Here is a 14,212-nt window from a genome sequence, read left to right as displayed (position 1 = left end):
TGAGATGGAATCTTGTCCTGTCACACAGGCTGAAGTGCAGTGGTGCAACCATAGCTCACTGTAGCCTCAACCTCCTGGGCTCAATGATCTTCCCTTCTCAGTCTCCTGAGAAGCTGTGACTACAGGCACAAACCACCATGCCTGGCTAATTTTTATTTTTTGTAAAGATGGTATCTCCCTATGTTGCCCAGGCTGGTTTTGAACTCCTGGACTCAAGCAATCCTCCAACCTTGGTCTCCCAATGTGTTGGAATTTCAAGCATGAGCCACCACACCAGACCTTCTTCCACTTTTAGAATGTTACTGTTACTGATGAGAATTTGTCTTCAAGTCTCCAGATTTCTGATTTTTTTTCCTCTTCTATGACAAGGGAGACTAGATAAATAAACTTAAGAATTTTCTGCTGGTTAAAAGTCAATAAAATATTGAAGAAAGCCTACTGTAATTGGAATTGTAAGTCTTGTAATTGTAATTACAGGCCTCAAAGTCCAAGGCTTTGTAATTACCTTTTAGGAACTTGAAAGTATTTTTCAGATATTTAAGGGCTATGTTCTGGCTGGTTGAGTTCATCCAGAGACAAACCTTCAAATAGTCTCCTCAACAGCTCACAATACTACATATATTTGATTATTAATGTTCTAACTGCTGTAATTCATTATTTTATGCAATAAATATTTATTATGCTCCTCCAATGGGCTGGCTCTTGTCTAGGTATGAGACATAGCCCTGGCCTTTCAGGAGCTTAAAGCCAAGCAAGAAAGTACATGAGGATATAACCAACTAGAATACACTGCCAAAAGTGAAGAAATCATGCATAATCAAAGTCCTATGACATCCCAGAGACAGGGTGATCTTTAGGTTGTGGTTGTCAAGGAAGCCATCACAGAAATGACATTAGAACCAGATCTTGAGAAGGGGACAGTTTGTCAAGTTTAACAAAAATTAGACAGGGGGAAAGACACCTTAGGCAGAAATATAAATCATTTTTCAATTAAGAGATTTGCAACTTTGCTGAAGTTGCTCGTCTGCTTAAGGAGATTTTGGGCTGAGACGATGGGTTTTCTAAATATACAATCATGTCATCCACAAAGAGGGACAATTTGACTTCCTCTTTTCCTAATTGAATACCCTTTATTTATTTCTCCTGCCTGATTGCCCTGGCCAGAACTTCAAACACTATGTTGAGTAGGAGGGGTGAGAGAGGGCATCCCTGTCTTGTGCCAGTTTTCAAAGGGAATGGTTCCAGTTTTTGCCCATTCAGTATGATATTGGCTGTAGGTTTGTTATCATAAATAGCTCTTATTATTTTGAGATATGTCCCATCAATACCTAATTTACTGAGAGTTTTTAGCATGAAGGGCTGTTGAATTTTGTCAAAGGCCTTTTCTGCATCTATTGAGATAATCATGTGTTTTTTGTCCTTGGTTCTGTTTATATGCTGGATTACGTTTATTGATTTGCGTATGTTGAACCAGCCTTGCATCCCAGGGATGAAGCCCACTTGATCATGGTGGATAAGCTTTTTGATGTGCTGCTGGATTCAGTTTGCCAGGATTTTATTGAGGATTTTTGCATCAATGTTCATCAAGGATATTGGTCTAAAATTCTCTTTTTTTGTTGTGTCTCTGCCAGGCTTTGGTATCAGGATGATGCTGGCCTCATAAAATGAGTTAGGGAGGAGTCCCTGTTTTTCTACTGATTGGAATAGTTTCAGAAGGAATGGTACCAGCTCCTCCTTGTACCTCTTGTAGAATTTGGCTGTGAATTCGTCTCGTCCTGGACTTCTTCTTGGTTGGTAGGCTATTAATTATTGCCTCAATATCAGAGCCTGTTATTGGTCTATTCAGAGATTCAACTTCTTCCTAGTTTAGTCTTGGGAGGGTGTATGTGTCCAGGAATTTATCCATTTCTTCTAGATTTTCAAGTTTATTTGCATAGAGGTGTTTATAGTATTCTCTGATGGTAGTTTGAATTTCTGTGGGATTGGTGGTGATATCCCCTTTATCATTTTTTATTGCATCTATTTGATTCTTCTCTCTTTTCTTCTTCATTAGTCTTGCTAGCAGTCTATCAATTTTGGTGTTTTTTTAATTATACTTTAAGTTTTAGGGTACATGTGCACAATGTGCAGGTTAGTTACATATGTATACATGTGCCATGCTGGTGTGCTGCACCCATTAACTGGTCATCTAGCATTAGGTATATCTCCTAATGCTATCCCTCCCCCCTCCCCCCACCCCACAACAGTCCCCAGAGTGTGATGTTCCCCTTCCTGTGTCCATGTGTTCTCATTGTTCAATTCCCATCTATGAGTGAGAACATGCGGTGTTTGGTTTTTTGTCCTTGCGATAGTTTACTGAGAATGATGATTTCCAATTTCATCCATGTCCCTGCAAAGGACATGAACTCATCATTTTTTATGGCTGCATAGTATTCCATGGTGTATATGTGCCACATTTTCTTAATCCAGTCAATCATCGTTGGACATTTGGGTTGGTTCCAAGTCTTTGCTATTGTGAATAGTGCCGCAATAAACATACGTGTGCATGTGTCTTTATAGCAGCATGATTTATATTCCTTTGGGTTTATACCCAGTAATGGGATGGCTGGGTCAAATGGTATTTCTAGTTCTAGATCCTTGAGGAATCACCACACTGACTTCCACAATGGTTGAACTAGTTTACAGTCCCACCAACAGTGTAAAAGTGTTCCTATTTCTCCATATCCTCTCCAGCACCTGTTGTTTCCTGACTTTTTAATGATTGCCATTCTAACTGGTGTGAGATGGTATCTCATTGTGGTTTTGATTTGCATTTCTCTGATGGCCAGTGATGATGAGCATTTTTTCATGTGTCTTTTGGCTGCATAAATGTCTTCTTTTGAGAAGTGTCTGTTCATGTCCTTTTCCCACTTTTTGATGGGGTTGTATGTTTTTTTCTTGTAAATTTGTTTGAGTTCATTGTAGATTCTGGATATTAGCCCTTTGTCAGATGAGTAGGTTGCGAACATTTTCTCCCATTTTGTAGGTTGCCTGTTCACTCTGATGGTAGTTTCTTTTGCTGTGCAGAAGCTCTTTAGTTTAATTAGATCCCATTTGTCAATTTTGGCTTTTGTTGCCATTGCTTTTGGTGTTTTAGACATGAAGTCCTTGCCCATGCCTATGTCCTGAATGGTAATGCCTAGGTTTTCTTCTAGGGTTTTTATGGTTTTAGGTCTAACGTTTAAGTCTTTAATCCATCTTGAATTAATTTTTGTATAAGGTATAAGGAAGGGATCCAGTTTCAGCTTTCTACATATGGCTAGCTGGTTTTCTCAATTTTGTTGATCTTTTCAAAAAACCAGCTCCTGGATTCATTGATTTTTTGTGTCTCTATCGCCTTCATTTCCTCTCTGATCTTAGTTATTTCTTGCCTTCTGCTAGCTTTTGAATGTGTTTGCTCTTGCTTCTCTAGTTCTTTTAATTGTGATGTTAGGGTGTCAATTTTAGATCTTTCCTGCTTTCTCTTGTGGGCATTCAGTGCTATAAATTTCCTTCTACACACTGCTTTAAATGTGTTCCAGAGATTCTGGTATGTTGTGTCTTTGTTCTCACTGGTTTCAAAGAACATCTTTATTTCTGCCTTCATTTCGTTATGTTCCCAGTAGTCATTCAGGAGCAGGTTGTTCAATTTCCATGTAGTTGTCTGGTTTTGAGTGAGTTTCTTAATCCTGAGTTCTAGTTTGATTGCACTGTGGTCTGAGAGACAGTTTGTTATAATTTCTGTTCTTTTACATTTGCTGAGGAGTGGATACAAAATCAATGTGCAAAAATCACAGGCATTCTTATACACCAACAAGAGACAAACAAAGAGCCAAATCATGAGTGAACTCCCATTCACAATTGCTTCAAAGAGAATAAAATACCTAGGAATCCAACTTACAAGGAATGTGAAGGACCTCTTCAAGGAGAACTACAAACCACTGCTCAATGAAATAAAAGAGGACACAAACAAATGGAAGAACATTCCATGCTCATGGATAGGAAGAATCAATATCGTGAAAATGGCTATACTGCTCAAGGTGATGTATAGATTCAATGCCATCCCCATCAAGCTACCAATGACTTTCTTCACAGAATTGGAAAAAAATACTTTAAAGTTCATATGGAACCAAAAAAGAGTCCGCATTTCCAAGACAATCCTAAGCCAAAAGAACAAAGCTGGAAGCATCATGCTACTTGACTTCAAACTAAACTACCAGGCTACAGTAACCAAAACAGCATGGTACTGGTACCAAAACAGAGATATAGACCAATGGAACAGAACAGAGCCCTCAGAAATGATACCACACATCTACAACCATGTGATCTTTGACAAAAACAAGCAATGGGGAAAGGATTCCCTATTTAATAAATGGTGCTGGGAAAACTGGCTAGCCATATGTAGAAAGCTGAAACTGGATCCCTTCCTTACACCTTATACAAAAATTAATTCAAGATGGAATAAAGTCTTAAAGGTTAGACCTAAAACCATAAAAACCCTAGAAGAAAACCCAGGCAATACCATTCAGGACACAGGCATGGGCAAGGACTTCATGTCTAAAACACCAAAAGCAATGGCAACAAAAGCCAAAATTGACAAATGGGATCTAATTAAACTAAGGAGCTTCTGCACAGCAAAAGAAACTACCATCAGAGTGAACAGGCAACCTACAAAATGGGAGAAAATTTTTGCAATCTACTCATCTGACAAAGGGCTAATATCCAGAATCTACAATGAACTCAAACAAATTTACAGGAAAAAAACAACCCCATCACAAAGTGGGTGAAGGATATGAACAGACACTTCTCAAAAGAAGACATTTATGCAGCCAAAAGACACATGAAAAAATGCTCATCATCACTGGCCATCAGAGAAATGCAAATCAAAACCACAATGAGATACCATCTCACACCAGTTAGAATGGCAATCATTAAAAAGTCAGGAAACAACAGGTGCTGGAGAGGATGTGGAGAAATAGGAACACTTTTACACTGTTGGTGGGACTGTAACCTAGTTCAACCATTGTGGAAGACAGTGTGGCGATTCCTCAAGGATCTAGAACTAGAAATACCATTTGACCCAGCCATCCCATTACTGGGTATAAACCCAAAGGATTATAAATCATGCTGCTATAAAGACACATGCACACGTATGTTTATTGTGGCACTATTCACAATAGCAAAGACTTGGAACCAACCCAAATGTCCAACAATGATAGACTGGATTAAGAAAATGTGGCACATATACACCATGGGCAGCCATAAAAATGATGAGTTCATGTCCTTTGTAGGGACATGGATGAAGCTGGAAACCATCATTCTCAGCAAACTATCTCAAGGACAAAAAACCAAACACCGCATGTTCTCACTCATAGATGGGAATTGAACAATGAGAACACTTGGACACAGGAAGGGGAACATCACACACCTGGGCCTGTTGTGGGGTGGGGGAAGGGAGGAGGCATAGCATTAGGAGATATACCTAATGTAAATGACGAGTTAATGGGTGCAGCACACCAGCATGGCACATGTATACATATGTAACTAACCTGCACATCGTGCACATGTACCCTAGAACTTAAAATATAATTTAAAAAAGCTTAATCAAAACAAAAAAAAATTTGAGAGATTTATAAGACAAAAATGTAGCATCAATGTACACTACTAAAGTAGCAATCGATCCGTAGTCAGTTTACATCTGGCTTATCCCTTATTTTCAGATATAAGAGGCTGCCAGAAAGAGACACACAAATGGTATTTTTAAAGTTGGTTTGGAAATTCTAGTAGAACACATTTTATACCTAGGGTAGAATACTGTCCCTGACTAATCAAATATTTTTTTTTCAAACATGCCTAACACATTTTGGAATGAGAAAGAATATTAGTCCAGGCTTCCAAATAGCAACATAGATTCTGAAAATCTTTTATGTAACATGTATCAATTCAGGCAATCAATGCAGTGACATTTGCCAGAGACACTTTAGTCTCTGTATTAGTCACGGTTCTCTAGAGGAACAGAAAGAATGGAATATGTATATATGTGGGAGCTTATTAAGTATTAACTCACATGATCACGAGGTCCCAAAATAGGACGTCTGCAGGCTGAGGAGCAAGGAGAGCCAATCTGAGTTCCAAAACTGAAGAGCTTGGAGTCCAATGTTGGAGGACTGGAAGCATCCAGCATGGGAGAGAGAGATGTAGGCTGGAAGGCTAGGGCGGTCTCTCTTTTCACATTTTTCTGCCTGCTAATATTCTAGCCATGCTGGCAGCTGATGAGATTGTGCCCACTCAGATTAAGAGTGGGTCTGCCTTTCCCAGCCCACTGACTCAAATGTTAATCTCCTTTAGCAACACGCTCACAAACACACCCAGGATGAATACTTCGTATCCTTGAATCCAATCAAGTTGACTCTCAGTATTAACCATCACAGTTACAGTCACACCCAAAAGATTATTTTTTCCTACTAAGCCAAAGGTGTTAGCAAATTTTAGTTTGGATAAAAGTGAAAGCAATAAAACTAAGATGTATTTAATAACTTTGCTTCTTTGACATAATTCCAACAATTGTTTTATAGCTACCTTATATGCTTATTTCATATTCTGTGTCTCTATATAAGTGTTATGAGTATGCTGGGCCTATATATCTTGGAATAGGATAGATAATTTTAAAGTTTTTATTGATAATTGGTTCTAAAATATTTGATCACCTTGTAAAACTATATGTCTATTGTGCTATAAACAGGTACAGATATATGTCATTATAGACCTACAAATATATTTGTAGTTATATGATTTTACCCATATGTCATGCCTTTATATATAACTGAATTTCAAAGTAATGTATTCTATAAGGCAACAACTCACATATACTCTCAATTCAATCTCCAGATAAGTACCAAAGCATTTTCTTTAGAAAATAATAGAAAGTATAAATCACATACAAAAATACAAAGGTTATTAAGAATGGTATTCTAGTTAACATATAAGAACGTCTAGATGACCTTGGTTTGGCAGTGGCTTTTAGATACAACACCAAAAGCAAGACACAAGTGAAACAATTGGAAATTTTGACTGTATTAAAATTAAAAACTTGTTCTCTGCTATAGACTCTATCAAGGAAATGAAAATATAAGTGACAGCCTGGTTGAAAATATTTGCAGAACACATATCTGATAAAGGACTGTTATCCAAAATATATAAAGACCTCTTAAAATACAACTATAATAAAGCAGACCAGGCATGGTGGCTCACACCTGTAATCCCAGCACTTTGGGAGGCTGAGGTGGAAGGATCACTTGAGGCCAAAAGTTCAGGACCCGTCTCTATCCCAAAAATGCAACAAATTAGCTTAGCATGGTGGTGTGCACCTGTAGTCCCAGCTACTTTGGGGGTTGAGATGGGAAGATCCCTTCAGGCCCAGAGGTCAAGGCCGCAGTGAGCTGAGTTTTTATTTTATTTTATTATTATTATACTTTAAGTTTTAGGGCACATGTGCACAATGTGCAGGTTTGTTACATATGTATACATGTGCCATGTTGGTGTACTGCACCCATTAACTCGTCATTTAGCATTAGGTATATCTCCTAATGCTATCCCTCCCCCATCCCCTGCACTCCAGCCTGGGTGACAAAGTGAGACTGTGTCTCCAAAAAAAAAAAAAGACAGCAAACAACTCAAAAATTGGGTGAGGGGGCCTGTGCGTGAAGGTCTGGCAGCTCTTCTCAAACTCCTTGGTTAAAGGAAAGCAACAACAACAGCAATTTATCATTAATATGCTACTCATAAGTAAATGTGGGATAAAAGAAACTTGGAATTTATGTATCTCCTCTCATTTTACAAGTACAATTCCTTTGGGTAAAGAATCATCAACCAAATACCTAAAATTATTAACAAATATCAGGAAGTAAAAAGTGTTAACAAAAGTAAGTTCAACACGATGGCTTCTGGAGGGCTGCAGTGGCAAGGGAGGCAGCCACGACAGCAGCAGTGGCGAAATTGGCCATGGTGGTGGTGGCAGCAGCAGTAAGTGGCAGTAACAGCAGCGGGCTCCAGGCCAGGACCATTAGTAGAAGCAGACCGTGTGCAGGAAGGCCTGGCCTCTCTTCTTCTCCAACTTCTGCAGCAGCTGATCAATCTCATTCTCCATATCCTCTGAGCGCTGGATACACTGGCAGAGCTCGCAGATGAGAAACGCCCCTGTGATGGCATCTTCCTGGTTGTCCCGGATGTCCATGTTCACCACATGCACTGGTTGGCAGGTCTCCTGTTCTCTGGAATTTAGATCTTCCACCACCTGGTCATAAATTCTCTCTTCACAAGTGATGATCAGATCAAACACATCTTTGCAATCCTGGAACCTTTCTGGCCGGAGCTTGATTCTCTTATTTCTGTCTAACATATACAGAACGCCATTCTGTGTATAGAATTGTTTGTCTTTCGTGATAAGATCATTGTACATTTCATCATATGTGGTTTTGAAATCATAAATATTTGGCTTGTTAGGCGCTGGTCCTGGAAGCTTCACATGAGGTGTTATTCCAAAGGACTGGACACTGAATCCTCGTCTGTTGAGGACTCTTTGTGCCTCCATGCTCTGGTTCTGGTTATTCCAGCACACCACCGCCACCCGCAGCGGTGACAATGACATGGCTGCGACCACACTACTCGCGATGCTCTCACTTAAGCTTCTACCAACCACAACACCTTAGTACCAACAGAATGGCGACCAAAAATGGCGACCAAAAATGGCGACCGCGTTACGGGAGATATAGTACGTGGCGTCTGTGCTTGCCAGTCTCCTCGCAAGCCCCGAGTGCCGCGCCGCAGGTATGCTGGCATCCAGGCTCAGGCAATGAACGCATTCTGAGATGGTTGGCGGCTGGCGCCTGCGCAGCCACTCCCACGCTCCACAAGGTGCAGCCCAGCCACATTTAACACATAAATTTTTCTTCGGCCGGGCGCAGTGGCTCACGCCTGTAACCTAGTACTTTGGGAGACTGAGGTGGGTGGATCACCTGAGGTCGGGAGTTTGATACCAGCCTGACCAACATGGAGAAACCCCGTCTCTACTAAAAATACAAAATTAGCCAGGCATGGTGGTGCATGCCTGTAATCCCAGCTACTCGGGAGGTTGAGGCAGGAGAATCACTTGAACCTGGGAGGTGGAGGTTGCAGTGAGCCAAGGTAATGCTATTGCACTGCAGCCTGGGCAACAGAGCAAAACTCCATCTTAAAAAAACAAAAAACAAACAAAATATATAATATTATATTATATATAATATAATATATTACATGTAATATATTATATTACATATAATATATTACATATAATATATTACATGTAATATATTATATTACATGTAATATATTACATGTAATATATTATATATAATATATTGCATATATTATATGTAATATATTACATGTAATATATTATATATAATATATTGCATATATTATATGTAATATATTACATGTAATATATTATATGTAATATATTGCATATATTATATGTAATATATTATATTATATATAATATATTATATGTAATATATTATATTATATATAATATATTATATGTAATATATTATATTATATATAATATATTATATGTAATATATTATATTATATATAATATATTATATGTAATATATTATATTATATATAATATATTATATGTAATATATTATATTATATATAATATAATATATGTAATATATTATATTATATATAATATATTATATGTAATATATTATATTATATATAATATAATATATGTAATATATTATATTATATATAATATATTATATGTAATATATTATATTATATATAATATATTATATGTAATATATTACATATAATATATTATATATATTTTTTCTGTATAGCGAAAGTCTTATTGTCAGTTCAATTGAATGCTTTTAAAAAAGCCTTTTAAGGAATTCTGTAACCATCACCAAAACGTCAGTCTGTCCACCTGCATGATCTCCCAGAACACTTCGACCCCATGTGAGTATGGGGTGGGAAGACAAAAGCAGCATGTGTGAGGCAGCTGGCTGACAAACTGCTATCCAAGCTGGTTAATCTCCTCTCCATTGGTTCTTTCCGTAAATCAAAGTCTTCATGATCATTGGCTACCCCTGCAACAATGAGCTCTTATAGGAGCCTCATGACGTTACAATTGGCATCCCAGTGGTCCACGTTAGTAGAAGCAATGGCCCACTGTAAGATAGGGATGACTACTTGGCTTCTCAGCAAGGTGACAGGGCTATGCTGAATAAACCTGGTGGATAGCCTGAACAGGTCGTCTACAGTGTCAGAGTGATTATGGAGACCATTCTGCTGTTCTAGGAGCTGAAATGTGGGGATGCACAGTGCCTGGACATGTCTAGTGGTCCCTGCCCACAGCCTTCTTCCATGCCATACTCATCTACGAGGATAATGCCAAGGTATAGGAAACAAGAATGCTGATGTACATGGCACACATTCATCATTCTAGTGGTTACAGCAGCATGGCAGATCCTTTGCCTACACAGTGAACAGCAAAGCGCAGGCACCTGCAACAATGCTTTGCAATCTGATTATGAACTCGGTGCTTATTTAGTGTCTCGCATAAAATTGGTCATATTTCCCATATGACTTTTTGGCACCTATGAGTCTGTCTGTTTTCCACAGTGGAATTGGTATGGCTAAATATCACTGCAAGGCGATCTAAGAACAGTGTCAATAGTTAGAGAATTCCTTAAAGGGTTTGCCAAAGGAGACAACCATGGGAGCCGTCACCGTGACTTACAAACAACTTACAGACTTCCACAAGCAAGTCACTAGTGCTGAGGAATGTAACCAAGTTTGCTGGGCCTTGTGAGACCTCACCAGGTTCTTTTGATAGCTCATGCTTCTGCACTGTGCCTGTCACCCAGGAATGTCTTTTTAAATTAGAAGACTGGAAGAAAACAAAAACCAGAATGTGTCCCACAATCAGAAACCTCTGTCGTGGCAGAGGGGCCTTCACCGCCACCAGGGTGTCCTGCCAGACAGAAAGAAACTCCAGGCTTCTGAAGGCCACCCTGGGGAGTTCCTGTTTGGGGGTGTGAGGGAAAATCAGGGAGGTTTAAAAAAAGACGGCTGTGGCCTGCCTGGCGTGGTGGGAGGGGAGGTGGTTTCCTGGCAAACTTATTTCTGAAAGGAAAAATAATTTCAAGAAAATAAAAAAGGAAAACTAAATGGAAAAAAGCCTTGTAAAATCAAATTCCAAATTAATGCCAAAACTCTCTCTTCTGCTTTTGAAAACTCCAATTGTTAGAACTTTTCCTTCAAGTTACCACCTATCAAACTACATATCATTTGTGTTTGCTCATGGCTCTCTTCATTTTCAAAATTAGGTTGTTTGGAAATAAATCTCAGTTGCAGAGCTGTAACTTAGGCAGGGTTATCAAAAAGTTGCTTAAGTCTGTCATCCCAGCAGTTTGGGAGGCCAAGGCAGATGCATCGCCTGAGCCTAGGGTTTCTAGACCAGCCTGGGCAACATTGTGAAACCCTGTCTCCTTTAAAAATACAAAAAATTAGCCAGGCTTGGGGTGTGGTGTCGGGCACCTATGGTCCCAGCTATTCGAAGGCTGAGGTGGGAGGATCACTTGAACTTGGGAAGTTGAGGCTACAGTGAGCTGCGATTGCACCAGCACAGTCCAGCCTGGGCAACAGAATTATACCTTGTGTCAAAACAAAAACAAACACAAAAACGAAACATGTTGCTTAAGGGCATTAAAGTACATAGGGCTAGAAATGTTTTTTAAAAAAATATGTATAATTACACAAAAGAATAAAATTGGACTCTTACCTTACATCATATAAAAAATTAACTCAGAATGAATCAAAGACCTAAACATAGGAGCTAAAACTATAAAATTCTTAAAGAAAACATAGTTGGAAAACTTCATGACATTGGATTTGACAGTGATTTCTTGGACATGACACCAAAAGCACAGGCAGCAGAAAAAAAAAAAAGAGAAATTGAATTATATCAAATTAAAACTTTTGTGCATGAATGACACTATCACAAGAGCAAAAGTCAACCGACACACTTGGGGAAAGTATTTGAAAATCATATATCTGATAAGAGGTTCATATCCAGAATAAATATTAAGAACTCCTGTATCTCAAAAACAGAAACGCTAACAACCAGATTTTAAAATGGGCAAAGGACTTGAATAGACATTTCTCCAAAGCAAATATACAAATAGCCAATAAACACATGAAAAAATTTTCAGCATCACTAATCACTAAGCAAATGCAAATCAAAATTGTAGTGCGATACCACTTCACACCCACTAGGATGGCATATATATATATATCTCATATATATATATCATATATATATATCTCATATATATATATCATATATATATATCTCATATATATATATCATATATATATATCTCATATATATATGTTTTTAAAAATAGAATAATAAATGAGGATTGCAAGGATGTGGAGAAATTTAAACCCTTGTGCACTGCTCTTAGAAATGTAAAATGATGCAGGCACTATGGAAAATGGTATGACTATTCCTCAAAAAATTAAAAATAGAAATAGCATATGATCCAGCAATTCCACTTCTGGGTATATACCCAAAACAATTGAAAGCAAGGACTCAAACAGATATTTGTACACGCATATGTTCATAGCAGCATTATTCACAATAGCCAAGACGTGGAAGCAAACCACATGTCCATTAGTGAATGAATGTATAAACAAAATGTGGTATTTACATACAATGGAGTATTATTCAGCTATATAAACAAAGGAAATTCTGATACATGTTACAACATAGATGAACCTTGAAGACATTATGCTAAGTGAAATAAGACAATCACAAAAGACAAGCATTGCCTGAATCTACATATTTGAGGAACTTAAAGTAGTCAAATTCATAGACACAGAAGTAGAATGGTGTTTGTGGGGAAAAGGGAGTTATTATTTAATGAGTGCAGAGTTTCAGTTTTGTAAGATGAAAAAATTCTGGAGATGGTTGGTAGTAGTGGCTGCACAATTATGTGAATGTACTTCATGTCACTGAACTGTACACTTAAAACTGGTTAAAATTATAAATTTTATCTATATTTTACCACAATTTAAAATATAAACATTGATACACACACTGGAACTATGTACAATCAATATTGGCCCACCAATTGTAACAGATGGCCCATACCAGTGCAAAATGTAAATAATAGGGAAAACTGACAAGAGAGTAAGGAGGTTTAGGAACTGTGTACTTTCTGTTGTTTTTTTCCTCCTATAAACTTAAAACTGCTTTAAAAATCACCTATTTTTTAAAAAAGTAAATGTACATACTAGGTTTATTGCCTCAAGAAACATCACCTTTCCCTCAGTCAGGATTCTCTAGTTGCACTAGCACAGTGGTGAGCTTGTCTCTGGCCCTAAGCCAGACTTCGTGGCAGCCAGTAATGATGAAAAAGCCAGACACCCTGTGTCAAGGGCAGAAAGGCTAATGTTCTAGGGTTTCTTTGATTTCTTTTTTTTTTTTTTGTCCTCTACTTTTTTTTTCTCATAGTACATTTTTCTGTAGCGTTATGGTTGAATTTGTTGCTGCCTGCCTCAGATGCCACAGTTGTTTGTTATGGCTCTGATATTTAATTAGGATCTGACCAATTCTGATAACAAAAGAATTAACTTGTACATTTTAGATTATTTTTCTGGAGTATACCACCTCTCTGGCTTGTATAAACGGTAGTATATTTATTTCTTTTAAGTATGTCTTTCTATTTCAGCCAATATTTATTGAGAAAACGCCTTATATCAGATAATTTTCAAAGTTCTAAGAATACAATTAAAAACATGTTTTGTTTTGTTTTTTTACCTCAGTTGATACTACAGTCTAGTAAAGGAGACAGACATTAAACACATAAGCTTGCAAATAAAAATGTAAATATATTCAAGGAGGAAATGAAATAGGTGCAATGACCCACTTTAGATTAGATGGTCAGAAAAAGCCTACTTGTGGGAAGTAACTTTCAAGATGAAGCCAGTAAGATGACTAGGAGCCAGGCAGGTGAAGTGTGGGGAGAGAGTATTTAGGCAGAAAGAAGAGTATGAGCAAATTTTCTGAGATGGGAATGTGCTATGTGAATTTGGGCAAAAAGAACAAAAAGGCCAGTGTGACTGCAGTGTAGTG

The 14,212-nt window shown here is 37.9% G+C and overlaps 1 protein-coding gene and 1 pseudogene across 1 annotated transcript; both read right to left on the bottom strand.

Annotated features, from left to right (window-relative positions):
• Window positions 1-8,066: 8,066 nt before the first annotated feature.
• On the bottom strand, window positions 8,067-8,705 carry LOC112206835 (RNA polymerase II subunit A C-terminal domain phosphatase SSU72-like). Its single transcript, XM_054676752.1, has one exon. The coding sequence runs from the start codon at window positions 8,663-8,665 to the stop codon at window positions 8,081-8,083; it is 585 nt and encodes a 194-aa protein (XP_054532727.1). The 5' UTR covers window positions 8,666-8,705; the 3' UTR covers window positions 8,067-8,080.
• Window positions 8,706-9,919: 1,214 nt separating this feature from the next.
• LOC107970999 (transportin-3-like) lies at window positions 9,920-10,735 on the bottom strand (annotated as a pseudogene).
• Between the last annotated feature and the right edge of the window lie 3,477 nt (window positions 10,736-14,212).

This window comes from Pan troglodytes, chromosome X (assembly GCF_028858775.2).
Source record: "Pan troglodytes isolate AG18354 chromosome X, NHGRI_mPanTro3-v2.0_pri, whole genome shotgun sequence".
Classification (NCBI taxonomy): Eukaryota; Metazoa; Chordata; class Mammalia; order Primates; family Hominidae; genus Pan; species Pan troglodytes.
Note: the sequence above shows the minus strand (reverse complement) of the source record. Positions and strands in the feature narration are given on the sequence as shown.